This window comes from Prionailurus bengalensis, chromosome F2, assembly GCF_016509475.1.
Source record: "Prionailurus bengalensis isolate Pbe53 chromosome F2, Fcat_Pben_1.1_paternal_pri, whole genome shotgun sequence".
Taxonomy (NCBI): Eukaryota; Metazoa; Chordata; class Mammalia; order Carnivora; family Felidae; genus Prionailurus; species Prionailurus bengalensis.
This window is the reverse complement of record NC_057353.1, coordinates 81876643-81895258: the sequence shown is the minus strand read 5'-3', so window position 1 is coordinate 81895258 and position 18616 is coordinate 81876643. Positions and strand designations below refer to the sequence as shown.

Sequence of the window (18616 nt, the reverse complement as noted above, 5' to 3'; positions counted from 1 at the left end):
CTCCTGGCTCCCAGACCCAGCACAGACCCGCGGACCTGCCCCCACTCACTCCAGGTGCTGAGCCCAGGGCGCCCGATGCTCCACGGCTGATCGGAGGTGGTGCTGGGGTCTTGCCGGCCTCAGGGCCACTGCCTGGGCCTCCCCTGGCAGGTGCACCTTCTTCCATCTTTGTGACTCACTGAGCCACCTAGCAGACATCTCTAAGCACCTACTGTGCGCCCAGCGCAGGCAGGCCACGGGCCAGGAGACAGCAGATGGGAAAGCAAGGTCTCCATTGGCACATAGAGCAGATGTTCTCCCAGAGGGCCTCGTGGCCCCTCCTCCAGGTAGGCCATCCGGCCAGCCTCATCCCCTCCGCTGCCCTCAGGAGACTCACGACCACGTTGCTCATCCACCTGCCAAATGTTCCATGCCCTCCCCACAGAGGCCCGACTTTCCCCTGGTGGCAGGGTCCCTGTAGCATGGGCCCTGCAGGTGGGACCCAGGAGGTCACAGAGAGTTTATGGGGAAGTCCAACCATCCTAGGAAATCATGCGTCTTCAGGGGTGCCTGACTGTCCCCCAGAGCAGGCCCCTGAGGCAGACATCCCTGCTCTCCACCCGGCAGCCTGTGCCGGGTCCCTGGCGAATCTCCTATTTGGGTCAGGTGGGCCTGCAGAACGCGCCTTCTGTTTTCCAGTTTCTACCTTCTCCCCTGTGCAGGACACAGCCTCTGTTTTATCCGGTTACTGAGCTTCTCCGCTTCTGTTCTCATGCTTTGAATTCCCACAAGCTCCCTTTCTATTCCTTTTGGGTAGCCTGCTGTTCTTGTTTCACAGAAGCCGGGCAGCTGAGGGCCAAGGGCGTGAGCTTAGAGCCCGGTCAGTGACATGTGCTCACACCCCACCGAGGCGACCACCCCTGTGCTGGCCTTGAGCCGCCCCATCCATAGAAGATGGAGTAGCTGGCAGTGAGAATTGCTAGCACGGATCAGTCAGGCCAGAGCCGGGCACGCGTGGCTGCCAGGCTGGGGGTGCGAGCGCTCTCTCTGAGGACGTCGCCTCGGGGCTGTGGAACGGCTTCTTCCTGGGCTGTCTCTGGGGCCCACGGCTGCCTGGATCTGAGACTTGTCGGCACAGGCTCCCCTCGGGTCCTCAGGATTGCAGAGTGGACACGCGGGACCGGCCAGACGTGGACGTGTGGTGGAGACTGTGGCGGTGGCTTGCCAACAGGGCTGTTCCAACATCAGAAGCTTCGGGTCTTTGTCATCCGGTCTTTCCCCGTGGTCGGAGCCCCTGGAGGGGGGTGCTCACCTCTCCCCCAGGCGGTCTGAGGCTGGGGGCCCCAGCTGTCGGGGTGACCAAGGGCCAGCACACAGGTTTACGCACCCCTGTCTCGCCAGGGCACCCCAGGGCGCCCCCAGACCAGGGCCCCAGAGCCCCCACCCGGGGCGGTGGAGCTGCATGTGGGGGAGGTGGGGTGGGGGCTGTGCTGCCAGCCCGGGGCGGGGGCGTCCAGGCTGCTACCTAAGCGGACAACCAGCCATCCACCGCAGACCTTCCCTGGGCACCCAGGGCCCCTGCAGCGCCACTTCTGGAAGCTCTCTGGCCTCAGTGCGCCGGGCCTGCCCCACCGCCAGCTGTAGACCTGGCTTCCTCAGGCGGGCTGAGTTCCTGACCCCCGTCCTTCTCCCCGAACTCCCAGGCTTCACTGCGAAGCCCTTCTCCCGCTTTCTTTGCAATCTGTGCTTTAAAATCGCTTTGCCATCTTTCTAGGAGGTTCTAGGAAGGGGAGGTAATTCTGCGTGTCTGCCCACCCGCTCCGGCCCCTTCAGCCTCTGTGGACATCCCGGCCTCCTCTGGCCTCAGGAGGGCACCTCTTCCGCCCACGTCCGGACGCACGTTCTCCGCGTGTCCGCCTTCCCGACGCGAGAGCGCGTCACCGGAGCTGCGGCCACCGGGCAGGTGGCCGTCGGGAGAGTTTGGTGAAAGCCTCCTCCTGCTCCCTCTGGAGAGGCCCAGAGACACCGGGCCGGGAGTCTCCGCCGTCGTTGAAAGCTGCTGACGTTTCCGGTGGCTCTTGGTCCCACCGAGCCCAGGAGGACAGGACCCCTCCGGTCTGAGCCGGCGAGGGGCGCAGGGGCGCTTCCAGGAGGGGGCCTTACGCAGACGACGGCCCTCGGCCGCCCCAGCTGTGCCGCGCGTCCCCGCCTTATGGAGCGAGCGGGGGTCCCGAAGCCGCGCCCCCGCACCCCCCGCCCTTCCCGCAGGCCGCGCACCTCTCGGCGCAGGATGCAGTGCACCATCACTATGACGAAACCCTCCAGCGAGTCGAAGACGGCGAACAGGATCTGGAAGAGGGCGGAGCGGCGGTCGGTGACGGCGAGCACGGCCGACATCCAGGTCAGCGCCAGCAGCGGCAGCACCACGCAGGAGCTCCACAGCGACGCCCTGCGGACAGCGCAGCGGGGGGCCGCGTCAGGGCTGCCCCGGCCGCCCTCCCGCCGGGGGGCGCATTCCTGGGGGGCCCCGCTCGGCGCCCCTCTCCCGGGGCTCTCCACCCGCTCCGGTCCTGGTCCTTGAGGACGCCCGGGCCCTCCTGGGGAGCAGAGTTCTGCCCGGCAACCCGCCCGGAGTCCAAGGGCTCCCAGAGACTCGGGAGGGTGGTCTGCGGGAGGTGGGGGGGGGGGGGGGGCTGGGCAGTGGTGAGAGAGGAACTCTCTGGAAGACCTGGGTTCCTAACTGTCCAGGAGGCCACAGGAGGGGAGGTGCACTGGAGGCAGGAGCTGGGGGGCTACAGGGTGGCCATTGTGGGGCGGTGTTTGGCCAGGCCTCTGAGCTCTGGACGGAGAGAAAGAGAACGAGAGAACTACTCCAGGAGGAGATGACAGACAGACAGGGCCAGACAGGGGTGGGGGTGGGGACAGAGACGAGAACAGAGACCCACAGGCACCTCATCGTCTCGGCAGGCCCCGCTCCGCTGGTGCCCCCAGGAGCCCCCCACGGCGGCACTGCCCTCTGCAGCCTGGCACCTCCGGGTACCACTACGGGCCACGCTGTGACCGCTCGGAGCCTGTCGCGTCTTCCGAACGGCGCGGTCACTGTTTCGCAGCCTCGGGGCCTGTCGTGAGGGCACCAGCAGTGGGGCTGGCTCGCATCCGTGTCTGCGAATTGTGCCCGACCCCACCCTCACCACTGTTACAACTTCCGGGGCTCTGCCCGCATGGGCAGGTGACTGCCCTGCAGGAGCTCCAAGGAGCCTCTGGGGCCATGGTCATTCCCACCAGGAGAGGGGGCTGGGGTCCGGGCCACCTGCTCCCCTCCTTCAGGACACCTTCAGCAAAAGGATGAGGCAGATGCAGGTGGAGCAAGAGAGGTGCAGGGGCCGCAGGGGTGAGGGGCACGAGGAGGGGCGGCAGGGGCGAGGGGCACGAGGAGGGGCGGCAGGGGCGAGGGGCACGAGGAGGGGCGGCAGGGGCGAGGGGCACGAGGGGGGGAGGCAGGGGCGAGGGGCACGAGGGGGGGCGGCAGGGGCGAGGGGCACGAGGGGGGGCGGCAGGGGCGAGGGGCACGAGGAGGGGCGGCAGGGGCGAGGGGCACGAGGAGGGGAGGCAGGGGCGAGGGGCACGAGGAGGGGCGGCAGGGGCGAGGGGCACGAGGAGGGGCGGCAGGGGCGAGGGGCACGAGGAGGGGAGGCAGGGGCGAGGGGCACGAGGAGGGGAGGCAGGGGCGAGGGGCACGAGGAGGGGAGGCAGGGGCGAGGGGCACGAGGAGGGGAGGCAGGGGCGAGGGGCACGAGGAGGGGCGGCAGGGGCGAGGGGCACGAGGAGGGGCCGCAGGGGGAGGGGCACGAGGAGGGGCGGCAGGGGCGAGGGGCACGAGGAGGGGCGGCAGGGGCGAGGGGCACGAGGAGGGGCGGCAGGGGCGAGGGGCACGAGGAGGGGCGGCAGGGGCGAGGGGCACGAGGGGGGCGGCAGGGGCGAGGGGCACGAGGGGGGGCGGCAGGGGCGAGGGGCACGAGGGGGGGCGGCAGGGGCGAGGGGCACGAGGGGGGGCGGCAGGGGCGAGGGGCACGAGGAGGGGCGGCAGGGGCGAGGGGCACGAGGAGGGGCCGCAGGGGGAGGGGCACGAGGAGGGGCCGCAGGGGCGAGGGGCACGAGGAGGGGAGGCAGGGGGAGGGGCACGAGGAGGGGGGGGAGGGGCACGAGGAGGGGAGGCAGGGGCGAGGGACACGAGGGGGGGAGGCAGGGGCGAGGTGCACGAGGAGGGGCCGCAGGGGGAGGGGCACGAGGAGGGGAGGCAGGGGCGAGGGGCACGAGGGGGGGCCGCAGGGGCGAGGGGCACGAGGAGGGGCCGCAGGGGCGAGGGGCACGAGGGGGGGCCGCAGGGGCGAGGGGCACGAGGAGGGGCCGCAGGGGCGAGGGGCACGAGGAGGGGAGGCAGGGGCGAGGGGCACGAGGAGGGGCGGCAGGGGCGAGGGGCACAAGGAGGGGCCGCAGGGGTGAGGGGCACGAGGACCATCAGGCCGGGGCCAGGGCCACCAGGAAGCAGCTGTGGGGAGAGAGGCTGGGAGGACCTGGGGTCTGGGCTGGACCTTGCTCACCCGGCGGGGGCAGGAGCCCTCCCCAGAGGTGCACCCTCTCTGCCCTGCGGTGGGGAGCCTGCCACAGGCCCTGCCCGAGCCATCGTCCTCCTCTCTCCAGACCCGTCTGGGTGGCCTGCACAGAGGACAGGCCTGTCTCCTCCCTGTCTTCTTCCTCCTCCTTCCCCCCCCCACTCCTTCCCCTCCCTGCTCCAGGACCCAGGTGCCCATGCCAGCCCCAGCCGCAGCCCCGTTTCTTCTCCAGGACAGCCCCCCGGCCAGCTGCCCAGTGGCTCGAGCCTGAGCCAGGAATCACCCGAAGCCCCCACGCTTCTCTCCTGACCACTGCGTGGGCTTCGGACCTAGACCTCACAGACCCGCCTCCCCTCCCCTCCCAGGGTGGGGGGCCTGCCGATCCCCGGCCCCCCTCCACCCCCGGGTGCTGAGGCCCCCAGCCGCGGTGCCCGTGCCCACGAGGGCTGCTCTGCCTGCACGAGGGGCACAACCTGAAAAAGTGGGCCCTGCAGGACTGTGCACACGCTGCCCGGCTGTCCTTCTCCCTTCCCGGCTCTGAACCTCTGTGTCTCCACCGTGGCCGGCAGGGCTCCCTCGTCTCTCTCCTCCCTCCCAAAGCGGACCCTCTCTGGCCACCTTCGGAGCAGGAAGGCAGGGCAGAGCCCCTGGGGCGGGCAGAGGGGCAGTCTCATCCTGCTGTGAGCCATCTTCCCTCGGGCCGGAGCCCTGACATCTACAGCCCGAGGTGGCTGGCAGATGGCCCGGGCTTGGGGGCCCTGCCTTAGTGGCATCCCCGCAGCCCCGAGTTCTGCCGGGGCCGCGAGGAGGAGCCCGTGCGGGCCCGGGTGCGATCAGTGGGCAGGAGAGGGGCTGGCGGGGAGGCCCGCGGGCAGTGGTACCGCCTGACCCTTCGGAAGGTCAGATGCCCCTGACGCGGAGGAGGGGCGTGAGCCTGGCTCAGGGTGGGCCGGGCCACTGACTGGAACCTGCTGTGTGACCTAGCAGGGAATGTCCCCCAGGGCTCTTGTGACAGGCCCAGGATGGCACCCTCCACCCCGAAGAGACTGGCGCATGAAGCAGACGGCGCGTATTCCCGGAGCCTCGTCCCTGCCTGGGCCTCCCAACTTGGTTTCTGCCTCAACGGATCCGTCCCGACCTGAACCCCGGTCCCCCCACGGCCAGGAGTGTCCCGCACACTCCTCCGTGCTCGCTCACGGGACCCCCCCCCCCCCCCCCCCGCACCCATCCACTCACGCACACATGCGCTTACAACACTCAGCGCACAACCCAGACCCCAGCACAGCCACACGCCAATGGCAGGCCGGTGCAGAGTGTTCCGACGCTGACCCGGCCCCATCCCGTCCCTGGCCACAAGGAGGAGGGGAGCCTGGCGAAGGGCCGGGTGGGGAGGATCCCCAGAGTGGATGGCAGAGGTGACAGAGGTGACAGAAAAAGCTTAAAACAAACAAAATGTGACTCAGAGAGCAGAGCCGGGGGCGGGGGGCACTGGCGAGGAGAGGCACTAACGTGGCGTTACTGGCAGCTTCGGAGGCGGCGTGGGCCGCAGAGGGGACACCACACTCGGCACGTTTGAGGGCGCGCCCAAGGGGGGCCCCGGGCGGCTGACTGCAAGTGAAATGCAAAGGCCGAGACGAGAGCAGACACTGTTCTCACGGAACCGGGGCGGGCAAAGCAGGCACACGGACCGGAGCAGTCCTGCCTGAGCCTTCCTGGGCCGGCCGGGGTCCGGGAGTGGGCTGGGGGTCGGGGGACCGGGTCCCGGGTCCCAGAAGTGGGCTGGCTGGGGGGCCCGGTCCCAGGAGTGGGCTGGCTAGTGGTGGGGGACCGGGTCCTGGAGGGGAATGGTGGGGGGGGGGCCCGGTGCCGGGAGGGGCTGGGGGTGTGGGGACCAGGTCCTGGGAGTGGGCTGGCTGGTCGGGGGGAGGGGGCACCGGGTCCCAGAAATGGGCTGATTGGGATGGGTACTATGTCCCAGAAGTGGGCTGGCTGGGGGGCCCGGTCCCAGGAGTGGGCTGGCTAGTGGTGGGGGACCGGGTCCTGGAGGGGAATGGTGGGGGGGGGCCCAGTCCGGGAGAGGCTGGGGGTGTGGGGGGACCGGGTCTGGCGGGTGGTGGGGTGGGCTGAGTTCAGGGTTGGGGTTGGGAGGCTGGGGGGGACCGGTTCTGAAGGGTTGTGGGGGGGACCAGGTCTGGGAGGTGGTTAAGGGTGGGGGGAGGGCACCAGGTCTGAGCGGGGGGGACCGGGGTAGGGGGTGGGGGCTGGGGTGGGGGACTGGGTCTGAGTCGGGTGTAGGATGGGCCCAGATGCCTCCTAGGGGAAGGAGGGTTGCCACAGGAAGTGGGTGCAGACTGGGTCCTGGGGTCAGAGGGTTTGGGGTCCACGAGACAGAGAGATAAAACAGGGTCCTGGGGGACGGCAGGGCCGGTCCTCCCACACGTCCGTGTTAAGCAGAGGGTGAAACGATGTGCCCACGTTCACACGAAGAACTCCCGGAGTGAGGCCATGGCCACTTCCCTCGGGTCCCCCGTATCTGCTCCGACCGTGCACTACCCCAGGCGGCTGCCCCAGCTGGGGAGCACGTGCTGCACCCGACCACCACCAGTCAGCTACCTGGGCGGCACCCTCCCACAGGCCCTGTGTGTGCGCAGGTGTGCGTGCCTGTGCACACGAGTGTGTGAGCGTGGGGAGGACTCCTCCTGCGGGGGGAGGTCTCCGCGCAGCCGTGCGGGCACAGCTGGGAGTGCGTCCGCACCAGGGCACCGGCTGCACGCCCAGGAAGGGGCCCCAGGAGGCAGGTAGCCCGACGGACGCCCTGGGCTCTGGCGGCTCAAACCCGCTCTCCCCGCCACTCGCCCCACTCGGCTGCAGGGACGGAGCGGAACGAGGGAGCCCGCCCAGGGGCGACTGCGGAAGCCCGGGGGCCGAGCCAGCTCCGAGCGAGCGCCGCGTACCCATTGCTGCAGTGCTCCGACGGGTGTGCAGCCCTCGGCCGGCCAGGGATGTGCGTGGGGGGCGGTGTGTCCTGAGGGCGGGCGGGCGGGGTGGGGCGTGCCAATCCCCACTTCCAGGGGATGAGGCCCAAGGAATGGGGGACCCAGACTCCCAGCCACCGTGGGCACTCCGGGGTCGTCGTCCACTTCCCCTAAAGCAGCGTTAGCGGCTTTCTAACCAGGACCAGAGAGGATGGTTTCCTGAAGCTTCTGTTCACTAGGGTTAGCAGGAGGAGCAGGAAGAGGAAGAGGAAAAGGGAGACGGAGACAGAGACAGAGACAGACGACTGGCACGGAGGGAGGGGAGTAGGCACCGGTGAGGGCAGAGGGATGTGCAGAGCGGTAGGCAGAGGTGAGGTGCGGAGGGCTCAGAGGGCTGGGGCAGGATGGAGTCAGGGGGTCAGTCTCAGCCAGTAGCTGCCCCCGTCTGTGACCTCAGGGCTCCCATCCCCTGGGGGGCAGCAGGGGCACACTCGGGACCAGCCTCCTGCAGAGCCACATGCCCTGTGGCCAGACGCTGCCCTCTGGGCTCCAGCTCCCCAAGTAGGAGGAGCATCCTACCTGTCCCCTGTCCCCTCCTCCCGTCGCTGAAGCCACCATGAGGATGGGCAGGTTGTATCCTCGCTCGGGGTCACCCAACCCCAGGGTAGGGAAGCGGGGGGCCAGGTGCACCCTTCCACCGTCCCTGTGGTCCCCGCGGGGGTCGGGTCTCCAAAAACAAGGGGCTTCGCTGTTTCTGAGGACTAGACGGAGAAACTGAGGCACAGGGCAGGGCAGGGGCTGGCCGTGAGCCTTGCACAGGCCTCTGAGCCTCCTTTGTCCACCTGCTCTGGGGCCCGGGGGCAGCGGGTGGGCTCTGGGTCTTTGACTCAAGGCGGGTGAGGCGCCCGGGGCCGGCCCTACCCTGCCCGCTCCTTCAGTTTCTTGTCCGTGATGCCGTCTTTGGAGACGAGCTTGTTGAACACGAGGATCCCGATGACCATGTTCACCTGCAGAGAGGAGCAGGGCGTGGGGGCGGGGCTCCAGGGGAGAGAGCGCCACCCAGCAGGCTCGCCAGCCCCGCCGGCCTGGCCACCTCCCCCCGGAGCAGCCGTCAGGTGGGGGTTCTCCCGCCACAGGGCTCCACCCAGGGCGAGGTGCTGCTGCTCAAGTCCCCCACGTGACCCTCCCACGTGACCTGCTCCCCAAGGATTTGGGAGCCCTGCCGGCAGGGGTGGACATGAGAAGGGGCCGGGCTGACCCAGCTGGGGCTCAGAGGGTGACGTGCGGGGCGCCCTCCAGAGGCTGGACCCCGGGCTGGCCTGCACTGGGCAGCCCGGAGGCCCGTCTGCTGTCCCCACTGTGGTCGGCAGCGTTTGCCGAGCTGGGATGCCATCTGTCCAGAGGTCGCAGGTCAGGGATCAGGCTGGCTCTACACACAGGGTGCCTGCCCTGCTCAGACCACACAAGGGACCTCGTGTGATCCAGCCGCCATCATGCTTGGGTGTGCCCTGTGCCCCCGCAGCCACTCCCCCCCCCCCCCCCCGCTCCTTGGATTCCTCCCACAACAGGGAGCTCATCCCTCGCTAGGGCCCAACCGGAGGGCCGTCTCGGGGACATCCTCCCGTGCTGGGGCCACACTGCTCCTGCGCTGCCATGGTGCCCTTCCTGACCCCCTCCCGCCAGCCACCCGCACCCTACAAAGTGCTTCCTGCTGTCATCGTTGCGTGAGCTACCGCCTACGCGAAAGAGAAGCTGTCCCCAGCCACGACCCTGGAGACCTTGGGGGGTCCCTTCTCTTGGGTGGGGAGGCTCCCAGCTCATTTCTGTGCTCCCCTGAAGGCCCTCCCCTTGGCTCCCACACAGCTGCCTGACAGCTGCGAGGACTGGCCCCACACTGCTCGGATCTGGATATGGGGCGCCCCGACGCCCTGCAGCCCCTCGATCTGAGCGCTCATGACTCCACACACAGCAGCGGCCAGGCCCTGCCTTTCATCCCCGTCTGAACGGAAAGTTCCAGACTCCGGCACCGGGGCTGGAGGCATGTTTCCTGGGTGACCTCATTTTCTGACAAGGCCAGGGGCAGAAGGGGCAGGACGGCCGCTGCCCCCACCCTGCCTGGAGCGGGCTCTGTGCTGTCTCCACCTGTGTGTCCCCGTGTCACTGAAGGGGCCCTGGGCTGGGGTCCAGCCGTGCCCTCCGGACGCACCCTGGGAGGGGGTGTGGGGGATGGGGGCTCCTGCCTCCACCAGCTGAGCCTCCCATCCGTCCTGGGTCGCCTGTTTGTAAAACGGCGAGCCGGCCTGGCCTCTGAAGAGCGGCATTGACATGCACAGCACGCAGGCCTCTCCCTTCAAGGAATAAAGGAGCCGGGACCCTCAGGCTAGGCCCGCTGCCCACCGCCTCCACCCTCACGCGCGGGGCCTCCCCAGGCCTGTGCCCAGGTGCCCCCACCAAGGCGGTGTGGCCCTGCGTGGAGAGGGCTGGGCTCGGGCAGGGCGGGCGGAGGCCCCCAGCCGTGCCCAGCTCCCCCTGCTCAGCCCTAACTTGGGGACAATAACCCTGTGTGCCACATGGCACGGTTTCACATCCGTCCCCCAAGGAGTGTGGGAAGTAGGGGCGAGGGAAAACAAGGAGGTGCTTCCTTCTCGAGAGGGTGACAGCTGGTGGCAGCAAGGGACAGGCCTCTGGCCCCCCAGCCTCAGGCTCCGCCGGCTCCTCTGCTCCTCACCCAGGCCTAGCTGCCCCTCCCTGCTACCCCGTCAGCCATCCGCCCACTGTCCCCACTCGGCCAGTCGCCTACCCGGTGAACTCACACCTATCTCCTGGCAGGTACACGGCCGGTGCCCGATAATCACACATGCTGTGCTCACAGAAATAAATGGCCACTCCTGCAGCCCAGCCTCTGCACTCCTGCACCCCGAGGGCAGGGTAGGGGGACCGTGAACGCCATCCACCCCTTGGTGATCAAGGCGACCCAGAAAGGGCAACGCATACAGCCCACGGCCACCTGGGACGGCGGGGAGGGTTCAGTACCAGCACGACAGCGGCGGCCGGTCCCACGAAGGCATACAGCAGTCCCCCCTCCAGGGAGAGCCAGCAGCTGGGGAGGGAGACGGGCTGGTCAGTGGCCAGGCGTGGGCCCAGCCCCCGCCCCCCGGGAAGGCAGGTGAGACGCAGGGGAGCGGCAGAAGGAGCCGGGCGCTTAGCAAGCCCTCCTGTGTGCACGCCGCGCACTCACGCTGGCTTCCCAGCCCTCGGGGCCCCGGGCGGCACTGGCGGGCCCGGCTCACAGACGGAGAAGCGGGTGCAGGGCAGCGGCACGGCTGCTCGGACCCACACAGCACAGAGCCGGGCTGGCCAGGTAAGGGTGCCTGACCGCCCCCAGGCTGCCCCCCACTCTCCTCCTAGATCCGCCCCCCCTCCGGCCCCGCCCCGCCCCACGCCAGCCTCACACACAGACCCTTCTTCCCGACAGAATTCCAACATTCTGGGTCGGGCCCCTGGTCTGGCCCTCCACCTGCCCACTGAGCCCAGGCCCCACGGCTGGGGGCACCCGGTGCTCTGCTCACACATCTGGCCTGGTCCTGCCTCATCGCACACATGGCCGCCAGCCCCGCCACCCACGGTGGCCCACGGGAGCCCCGAGTCCAGCGAAGACACTATTCTTCTGCACCGTGGCCTCTGCCCTGAGCATCCCACCCCATGCTGTCAGACAAACTCCTCTTCATCCTTCAGAACCCCCACTTTAATGGCCTCACCCTCCCCTGATCCACCCCTGACCCTCTCAGCGCTGGGGACAGTGTCCATATTTACCTCCCGGCACTCACGCTACTGGGGTTTCCGGTAAATGGGTTTTCATGTCCACTGTCCCTGCTGCCCACGTGGGGCACTGCTTCAGGGCCCAGCCATGGCCTGATCCCCTGGGGCTCCACAGAGAGCCAAGCCCATGCAGCCTGCATCAGTCCCTCCCCTTGCCTCTGGCTCCCCCGTTCCTCCCCTGTGGCCTGTAGCCACAGCTCCCGGCTTTGGTTCCTCTACCCCAACCCTGGGAATCATCACACTGCTTTTAGGATAACCCCAAGCTTCCTGGCTTGGCATTCAAGGCCCCCGGACCTCGCCCAGCTGACCCTTCAGGGCCTCCCGGACTTCATCTGCAAAACAGGCCCCCTACCACCTGCCTTGCCCTGGAGCTATGCGCCACCCCTGTCACCACAGTCATGCAGAGGTGCACACGTGGGTACAGAGGGGAAAACAGGCCACCGGAGCTGTCCGAGGTACCTAAGGAGGAGGTGCAAAGCTCCGGTGGCCCTGCGCCCAGTCCGGGAGGAGCTGGCTGATCAGGGGAAGCAGCCCCTCGAAGAGCCCAGCCTTCAGCCCCGGGGCCCCCACCCTCTCCCAGCCTTAGGTCTCTCCTCTGTGAGACGGGCACCCAGCCAGCTGTCACCTTCTAGGGCAGTGGGAGGGTCTGGGGGAGCCGAGCGGCCTCCACCCCATCCCCACCCTGCCCCGACTCACTAGTTCATGGTGCTGTACCCTTTGGCCTTGGTGAATCCCACAGAAATGGCCACGACCAGCGCAGGGAGCCCTGGGGAAGGACCAGAAAGAAAGGGAGTCGGTCCCCCCGCCATCCGAGCCCCGTCCACCCTCTGCCTCCTTGCAGCCCCACGGGTGGGGTGAGGCGGGGGCACAATGTGCCTCCGAAACCCCTGAACGGGGGGGGTGACACCTAGCATAAGAGAAGGGGACAGGAGGTGGACGGGGATGAGGGCCTATGGAACCGTGGTCGTGACAGGCAGGTCAGCAAACGACACACAGGACACCGAATCACACTTGAATTTCAAAGAAGAAAGGAAACACTTTGGGGGCACCGAGGGACTCAGTTGGTCAAACACCTGATTTTTGATTTCAGCTCAGGTCATGATCTCACGGTTCGTGGGGTCAAGCCCCGCGTCAGGCTCTGTGCCGACAGCGCGGAGCCTGCCTGGGATTCTCTCTCTCCCCCCGCCCCGCCCCTTCTCTCTGCCCTGCCCCAGTCATGTGCACACGCACTCTCTTTCTCAAAATAAATGAGTAAGCGTCAAAAACAATTCCAGAAAGAAAACACGTTCAGTACGAGCGCATCCCAAACACTGAACGGGATGTACTTCAAACATCAGTCGTTACCTGAAATTCAAACGGACTTGGTGTCCCGTTCCGTCTGGCAACCCTGTGGAGGCCCAGGAGGACGAGGGCAGGGCCAGGGGGGAGGGGGAGGGGCTGCAGCAGGGCAGGCCCGGGGGAGGGGCAGCCCCGCCGCCCGCCCGCCCCGGCACCGCTCACCCCAGCCCAGGCAGAGGAAACGCTTGCGGATGAGGCGGTTCCGGAGGCGGCCGGTCACGGCCATGTAGGACTGCCAGGCCTCGGTGAGCACCCAACAGAAGGAGGACAGGAAGAAGAAGTGGAGGAAAGCGGCCACCAGAGTGCACACCACCTGGGCGGGGCAGGCGGGCAGGTTAGGCCGGGCAGGTGCCCACTCACCCGCTCCCTGCCCGCCCCGGGCGAGGCTGACAGAAGCAGCTCTGCGTCTGCAGCAGCAATGAGGTCAAATCCCCAGGCGCGAAGCCACCGAGGGGTCCCCCGGTCCACTGCCTGGAGGAGGGCTGCTGATCGGCTAGCCGCCCCCTCCCTACCCCCCAGGAGTGCTTGTGTCTCCCGGGCCACAAACTGCCGGGGACGGAGCCCCCTCTCCCTCCATCTTTCCCGACTACCCAGAGATACACCCAACGCCGGCGGGAACCCGCTCAAGGGCCTCTGGGTTCAGTCCACCTGTTCAGCAGGTGGTGAACCCGACACCCAGGGAGGACAAATCGCCCTCAAGCCCACATGGCACAGACCAGACCAGACGGTCTGGGCCCCCGTGGTGGGCCAGGGCCAGGGTCCTTGAACCGGCTCATCTCAGAGCGCCAGTCCAGCTGGAGACTCCAGACATCGGGTCCTGGCCAGACGACAGCTGCAGTCGGAGGAGAACGGGGGACCGTGTGTGGCCCTACGCTCTCCTCCCCGAGCTTCCTTGGGATCCTTTTGGGGGGCATCACCGTCACCCCGTCCCACCTGGGCACGCCGGGGTGTGCACACGGTAGGGCAGAGATCACCTACCTTATTGCGGGTCTGGGTCTGCCCGATGAGGATGAGGGCGTTGGAGGAGATGATGGAAAAGCAGAAGTTGATGAGGATCACAGACCTCTCAGAGCGGATGTACCTGCGGGAGACAGCGTGTCAGTGCCCCACGGGGCCTCATCGTCACGGGAACGGGGGTCCTGTGCAGGTACCAAGACTGGGGCGCCACCTCCTCCCTGCAGACCTTGCTGCGGCCACTGTCGCCACCACCGCCCCTGCCTACTGCACACTAAGTTCCAGCATGTAGTCAGGTGCCAGGGAGGGTTGTGGGGAGACACTGAGCGCACTTGACCGTTCCCGCTGGGGATGGCTCATCCTTAGAGTTGCTTCCCCTTTTTGCGTAAGATCTTCTCCCTGTCACCGGACCCCTCGGACACGGATCATTTCTGGGGTCTCAGTCTCTGCCTGCTCCTGGTTTTCAACCTAGCTTTCCCCCTGTCCCACTAGCCCTTCCCACCCCGTTTGATCCTGACTTTGAGGCCAGAAGACAAAATGGTTCCGAGTGGGGGCTGCAGTGGCTTAGCTATACTCCAGCTGTGCAACACTGGGCAAGTGGCCCAACCCCTCTGTGCCTCCGTCTTTCCATCTGTGAGACTGGTGGAGGGAACGGGGTCTGCTGCTTGGGACGGTGACTGAGACTCAAGGGGCAGGATACAGAAAGCATTAGCCCCCATCACTTTTTCTGCCATTTTCCAGGGCAGCCAGCCTCCCAGTGGCCTTGGGGGCTGAGATCCAGCCAGGTGGTGAGCAGAGGGTACAGGGCTGCCCCTCAGGGGCCATGATGCGGTCTGATGTGGTGTGTGACCTTGGGGGGGGGTCACTTTCCAAGGGGTTGGGGTCCTGACTGCGGCTCACAGGGGCAGTGACTCAGCCAGCAGAGCTCAGAAAGGAGGCGCTTTGAAAACCTTCAGCAAAACCCTCAGAACTGCAGCAGGCAGGGCTGGAGGGCGGGAGCTGTCCCAAGCCTCCTTTCCCAGAAGTCTCTGGAAACCAAGGCCTCAGGGGAGGGGCTGGCCCAGTGGGCCAAGCACGCCCACGGGGATTGGGACAGATGGTCTGAGGAGGGGCTGAGTGGGAGGAGCACTGGGTGCTGGTTAGATGGGGGGTGGGGGGGTGGGGTTTGGTGGTTCAGTGCTCCTGCCCTAGGGGAGGATGGGGGGGGGGTACGGGGAAACAGGCCCACCCTCCCCCGCCTACACGACACATCATCGATCTCTCCTTGTTGGCCTCAGGGTTCGACATCAGTTCTGCTGCCCATGGAGCCCAGACACCAAGAGGCAGCTGCAGGGCTATGGGCTGGGTGACCTTGACTCATACTCCCAGCCCGAAACCTCAGTGGGGCTCACAGCAGGGCTCTGGGGGCAGGGAGGTGAGAGCTGCCCGCAGGCGCCCCCGTGCCCGCACACACTCAAGCTCGTCTGTGGCCCGCGCCTGCGCATACATGTCCCTTACCCCAGGGCTGGGGACGGCTGGGGACTGCTGCCTTTCCCCCACCCTGCCCGGCAGGGGGAGCAGTCCAGGGGTCCTGTGACGAGGCCCCGCAGCCCGGGCGAGGGGAGTGAGGGGCAGGGAGGCCAGTGGAGGCTCTCGCCCTGAGACCTGACCCCAGGCTCAGAGAAGACCTCGCACGCCCGTGCGGCAGGACACAGAGTTTGGGGCCTGCGGGGTCCCAGGGCAGGGCGCTTGGCTGGGGAGTAGGCTGGCTGGCATCTGCCGGGGGGGGGGGCATTCCGAGGGCAGGAGGACGCGTGGCCACCTTCTGTGTGCAGCAGCGTGGGCACAGCAGAGGGCAGGAGAAAAGGGTGACCGGTCGATCCCCGACCGACACCTGCCCCACCTCTCCAGCGCTACCCGGCATCCAGGCAGCGGCCCCCAGGGAGCCCGTGGGGACTGTCGGGGAGGGAGGGGGACAGAGGGAGGAGGGTGATGGCAGAGGTGCGGTGGGGGTGCGGTCCATCTGTGATGGCGGTGGGCAGGGGGAGACAGGGGCGGGTGGTGACGACAGAGGGGACAGTACCGCCGGCTGGGAAGGGGGCTCTGGACCAGCCTGTCCCCGTGGCCGCCCTCCAAGAAGAAGGGACAAGACTTGACCCCAGCCGCGGGGTTCCTGGGGCCCACGGGGGCCGGCCCCCCACCCCGGCCCCTGCCCGCGCTCAGGCAGCACCTCCACACGGAGACGTAGATGATGATCAGCATGAGCAGGGTGAGGGACGACACGCCACAGCCCACGATGAGCGTCACCGATGGCACGGTCCCCTTGTCCATGTTCTGAGGGTTCCAGGGCGGGAGAAAGCGGAGTGAGCCTCGTGGGCGCTCTGTGGCCCTGAAGGCTGGGGGGCGGGGGTGCCAGGGTGGAGCCTTCCCTCTGCACCCCCGGCACTCCCCACCCCCCCACCCCCTACCCCTGGCCTGGGCAGTCCCGTGAGGGGCTTCTCCTCCCTTGCTGGAGGCGGGGCCTTCGCTGGCGTAGGTACAGTCACCTGCTGATGAAGCCTTTGCCTACACGTCACAGACCTCCCGCCCCCACCCGATTCCAGAGGAGGCTCTCCCCGTGTCACAGGCAGGTCACAGGGCCCCCCCCACCCTCCCGCCCCAGACAGCTCTCCCAGCCCGCACGCCTCTGGAAGGCCAGCCGACAGCAGAACGCGGGGCTCCCTGCACCGGCCCCTTGGCTCCCGCTGCATCCGACCGGCATCCGACTGGCACCTCCAGCCTCCACTGCCTCGAACCCCGTTCCCTCCGCCGACACCGCTGCCCCGCAGCCCCTCCAGGCGCCCCGGCTTTACGCTCTTCCCTCGACGTCCCTTCTGCTCTGCCAGGTCCCTGTGTTTCACCTACCGTGCTTGGCCCGCTGATCTACACCCCCACCCCTGCCCTGGCCTGGCCCCCACAGCTCTTCTCCAAGTGGTGGCCAGAGAATTTTGTAAAATGCCATTAGAGGCCACATCCCTGCCTTGCTCAGAGTGCTCCCCTGCCCTGCTGGAAGTGCTCCCTGCCCCACTCAGCATGCTCCCCTGCCCCGCTCAGAGTGCTCCCCTGCCCTGCTCACAGCATTCCCTGCCCCGCTCAGAGTGCTCCCCTGCCCCGCTCAGAATGCTCCCCTGCCCCGCTCAGAGTGCTCCCCTGCCCTGCTCACAGCATTCCCTGCCCCACTCAGAATGCTCCCCTGCCCCACTCAGAGTGCTCCCCTGCCCTGCTCAGAGTGCTCCCCTGCCCCGCTCAGAATGCTCCCCTGCCCTGCTCACAGCATTCCCTGCCCCACTCAGAATGCTCCCCGGCCCTGCTCAGAGGGCTCCCCTGCCCTGCTTACAGCACTCTGTGCCCCACTTGGAGTGCCCCCTGCGCCACTCAGAATGCTCCCTGCCCCACTCAGAGTACTCCCCTGCCCTGCTCAGAATGCCCCCTGCCCCGCTGGAAGTGCTCCCTGCCCCACTTAGAGCACTCTCCTGCCCTGATCACAGCACTCCCTGCCCTGTTACAGTGCTCCCCTGCCCCCACTGAGTGCTCCAGTGCCCTGCTCACAGTGCTCCCTGCCCCGCTCAGAATGCTCCTCTGCTCCACTCAGAGTGCTCCCCTGCCCCGCTCAGAGTGCTCCCCTGCCCCACTCAGAGTGCTCCCCTACTCCGCTCAGAGTGCTCCCCTGCCTTGCTCAGAGTGCTCCCCTGCCCCACTCAGAGTGCTCCCCTGCCCCGCTCAGAGTGCTCCCCTGCCCCGCTCAGAATGCTCCCCTGCCCCGCTCAGAGTGCTCCCCTGCCCCGCTCAGAATGCTCCTCTGCTCCACTCAGAGTGCTCCCCTGCCCCGCTCAGAGTGCTCCCCTGCCCCACTCAGAGTGCTCCCCTACTCCGCTCAGAGTGCTCCCCTGCCTTGCTCAGAGTGCTCCCCTGCCCCGCTCAGACTGCTCCCCTGCCCCGCTCAGAGTGCTCCCCTGCCCCGCTCAGAATGCTCCCCTGCCCCGCTCAGAGTGCTCCCTACCCACGCCCCACCCCCAAACTGTGAATGCTCCCGAGGCCACTGGGCCTAGCCCTGCCCACCTTCTGCCTCCGCCTCATGAGACTGCCCCGTCACCTGGCTGCCTCCTTGTTCCCACCTCAGAGCTTTTGCACCAGACGGTCCCTCTGCCCAGAACACCCTTGCCAGTATGTCGGTGGTGGTGCCTCTGGTGCCTCTCAGAGGGGCCTCAGGCTGGAAAACAGACCAGTTTCTCCCCCCCACGTAGCTCATCGCAGCCCTGAGCGCCTAGCTGGCCCGTGCTTACGCACGCACCACGTGTTCGCCCTGCCCCCCGCGTGACTGCGGCCCACACGTCCACGTCAAGGGCCACGCCGAGCCCCAGCGGGCAGGGCACCCTGGTAAGCGGCATGCTGGCACGTGGCAGGGGGACGGCACGCTTGTTGAGCACTGACCGCGGCTCCTCGGCGGGAGGGACCCAAGAGGATGGTCTCTGCGGGCCCTCCCCGGCCTGCTGCCTCTGGGCTTGAGGGGGAGCGGGTGTGCTGGGGACATGATCAGGAAAGCACGGCTGGGGGACAAGGGGCTGCTTAGGGGCCCCCACCCTAAGGGGGACACTCCTATCCCTGCTCCAGGCTGACTCGGCCGACACCGTTCAGGGCAGCTCTCAGAGCCCGGCTGAGCCCGGCACACTGCACCAGGCCTCTCCCACTCCGCTGGCTCCTGAAGGCCCAGCCCTGCAGTTCTGCCCTCAGATGGTGCCTCCCGCCTTCCTCAGGCACCTAGAGTCGGAGCCCCCGGACAGGGCACCCACACCCACCCGACAGCGTGGGGTCCACCCACGTGCGTGCTGTTCCTGCGGCCTGGACGGCCCTTCCCCACACTGGAAACACCACTTCCCGCCCCCCAGGCCCTTCAGTTCCAGCCTGGGTCCCACTGCTGGG

General features: G+C 67.8%; 1 protein-coding gene across 14 annotated transcripts in view; it reads right to left on the bottom strand.

The window, feature by feature from the left end:
• ADGRB1 (adhesion G protein-coupled receptor B1) overlaps positions 1–18616 on the bottom strand; it is an 81017-nt gene that overhangs the window by 8187 nt on the left and 54214 nt on the right. For 8 of the 14 annotated variants that reach the window (XM_043601908.1, XM_043601910.1, XM_043601915.1 and 5 more), the window contains exons 19-26: positions 15888–15991; positions 13703–13805; positions 12887–13037; positions 12083–12152; positions 10601–10667; positions 8489–8574; positions 2931–3098; positions 2257–2428 (exon numbers count right to left, since the gene is read on the bottom strand). In XM_043601908.1, the coding sequence (XP_043457843.1) occupies positions 2257–2428; positions 2931–3098; positions 8489–8574; positions 10601–10667; positions 12083–12152; positions 12887–13037; positions 13703–13805; positions 15888–15991 (921 nt within the window). The remainder of the gene's footprint in view (positions 1–2256; positions 2429–2930; positions 3099–8488; positions 8575–10600; positions 10668–12082; positions 12153–12886; positions 13038–13702; positions 13806–15887; positions 15992–18616) is intronic. The other 6 variants (XM_043601918.1, XM_043601919.1, XM_043601920.1 and 3 more) reach the window with 3 other exon arrangements.